Genomic DNA, 2754 nt, shown 5'->3' with positions numbered 1-2754 from the left:
TTTGCAGCCATTTGTCCATTACATAAGTTTAAAAATCTCTCACCTACCAAGAACTTTTATATTTTACAAAGCAACCAACAAAACCCATGATCACTAGAAATGTCACCAGGTTTCTTCCCCTATACAGACCAAAAAAAGCCTTTAGGCCCAGGTGAATTCTAAGTTATAAACCCCTTTTTCCTACTTGTTTCCAGCATTTATTTATTCAGAGTAATTTAAAACTGGAAAGATAATTTAGGCCTGTAACACTCCTGTTAAATCCCAGCATAACTTACTTACCCTTGGACAAGCTCTGTTGGTGCAGTTCTGTGACTTTAAATGCCCATAAGGGAATGCCAGTCCAATCAGCCTCACATCCCTGCAAATGTTCTTGGAAGAGAGAAGTGAAATACAGCAGCAGGGCCCGTTGCTGCTGACAGCTTGTGTGTATTTAGTTTTGTTTCGTTTCCAATTCCAGAATCCTCAGAGCTTGGCCCAGTGTCAGGAAAGTGGGACCCAGGGTAAGCAAAGGATTAGTTTTCCAGCTGGCAGGATGTGGCCTTTGGTGGTCCTGAGGGTGGTGTGCCAGAGAGCTGCCATCAAAGGTTGCAAAATAACCTTGCTAATGGCCTTGGACCTTTTAGATGGAGGAAAGGAGAGTTTGTTTATTTATTCTGTAGGAAGACTAAACCAGAACTCCCAAGTAATGTACTACAGTTTATCAATAATAATAATAAAACAATCTGGATAGAAATACTTCCAGCCTTAAAGAGATCCCACTGTGAGATAAAATGCTGAGACTCAACAGAAGATCAGGATGGGATAAGCTGCAGGAAAACACAGCTCTGACTGCACTTCTCTTGAGGTACAACTCAGAAGAGTGCTCAGAGGGCAAGATAAGTTAAATACACAGTGACAGCATTATGTGTTAGGGTGGTACCAGTTACAGCAGTTGCCAGTTTTGATCCTTACAGAGCCTTCAGAATGGCATATTCCAACAGGAGAACACTGCCAGCAACCTGACAGCCTTGCTGACAGGGATCACTCCAGCCCAGTGATGGGGACTCTCCTCCCTTCCATTCAGAGGCAAAGACTGACCTGAAGGCACCTCCTACAAGTTCTGGTGCAGCACAGGCTTGCATAGACATGCTGAGTGCGTTTAATCCAGTTAGACTGAAAAATGTGTGGGACAGTTATGCAAATAAGCCTGGAGTTCCTGGAAGCAGACAGACAAAACCATGCTGAAAAGAGACAGAAAAAGAAATGCTGGTGCTATGCAATCCATAGTGTGTGACTGTGAAAAGGAAAAATATAAAGTATTTAACAAGGACACACAGTTCTACTTTTTTAATTTCAAAGGTTGTCCAGAGCAAAGAAGCTATCGGGGACCTAGTCAGAGAAAAAAATCCCCAAATCAAACCCTAAAAAAGCCCTCCTCATCTCAGTCTTACCTGGAAAACACTGGCACAGGTTTTGAGCCACTGGAAGGACCTTCCCTAATATATTAACCCTTCTGAATAGAGGGCATGGGAGTGGAAGGAAATTGCACAACCCTTCTCAAACAACAGTCTCCAGCACTCAGCTTTTCTGTAGAATGCCAGAAACACCCAGTGTTAGCAGAAAGCACCAGCTGTAAGCCCTGAACTCTTGGGGTTTAGTGCACAGCCAACACAGGTAACATGGTGTGGTTTATCTAGGAAGACAATAAAGCTGAGGTCTCCCCAGATATAAACCTGGATTATCTTCACTTCTGCTTGCCCAAAAAACTAAGCAGGGGCCACTAGGGCTCAGCTGAATACACTGAATTGACCTTGTCACAGGGACAACAGGTCCCCACAGTACCCTAGGCAGCCTGGTCAGGCACTCTTGTTCCCTCAGGGAGCAGTTGTGCATCACATTTGGGGACCCTGGCACCCCCAGTTCTGGGGACACTGAGGTTGAGAGGTAATTTCATCAGTGAAAGATCTTATAATCACACCAGCAAGCAGGAGGTTTGCTCTTGCCACGCAGCAATGTGCTGTGAGGAGATAAAGCAAGAGCCTTTTATTGTTAATTTATCAGAGGCAAGACTGGGCTGCACTGCTGTGCTCTCCCTGGGACCCGCATGGGAGAATTCTCCCAGCTGCCATTTTCCAGCACTACCAGACCAGGCCCATTTGGAGTTAGAAACAGCAAACCCAAGCCAAACAGGTATTTGGATATTAGTTTCCCGCCCCACATGCTTCAGACAAAGCCAGGTTTCACATTAAATATCCAGTGCACCTCCACATGAAGCGTTCAGGTCACTGCCAAGTGACTGGAATGTATCTGACACTTTATACCTGGAATTATTCTTTGGCTCTTTTTTCAGTTCTATCCAGAAAACACACCACAACCCAACTCTGTTCCTTTTCACCACTGCCTGAAATCCTAACAAGAAGTCTGTGGTTCCTCAGAGAAAACAGAGGGTCTGGGTCTTCTACTGTGGATACACTTCTGAGTACAGGAGTCCTTCAGCTGAAATGGCATCCCCGAGCCCCACGGTCCGCACCGGATCCTTACACACCAAAACTGGAGTGAAATGGAATGAGATGCCTTCTCTGTGCCAGTGCACCACTGGCTCATCTGGATTTAAAGAGATTTTGGAAGGTGCCTCAATCTGGGAGGTGTCAAACTCCAAAGGAGCTTTAAGAAAGACTCTGTTGGTGTCAATGGTTTCGGTGGCGCAGGCCTGAGTCCCCGCGGCTCTGGCTCCGGCTGCCACAGCCGCCGCCTGGGTGCCCCCGTGGCCCGGCA

General features: G+C 46.2%; 1 protein-coding gene across 1 annotated transcript in view; it reads right to left on the bottom strand.

Moving 5' to 3' along the window:
- Positions 1–2437: 2437 nt before the first annotated feature.
- ADPGK (ADP-dependent glucokinase) overlaps positions 2438–2754 on the bottom strand; it is a 6975-nt gene continuing 6658 nt past the window's right edge. Inside the window, exon 8 of the mRNA XM_010005932.1 lies at positions 2438–2731. Coding sequence (XP_010004234.1) covers positions 2438–2731 — 294 coding nt within the window. The remainder of the gene's footprint in view (positions 2732–2754) is intronic.

Source organism: Chaetura pelagica, unplaced genomic scaffold (genome assembly GCF_000747805.2).
Source record: "Chaetura pelagica isolate M959 unplaced genomic scaffold, ChaPel_1.0 scaffold369, whole genome shotgun sequence".
NCBI classification, from domain to species: domain Eukaryota; kingdom Metazoa; phylum Chordata; class Aves; order Apodiformes; family Apodidae; genus Chaetura; species Chaetura pelagica.
The sequence above is the reverse complement of the archived record's forward strand: the minus strand, read 5'-3'. Positions and strand labels throughout refer to the sequence as shown.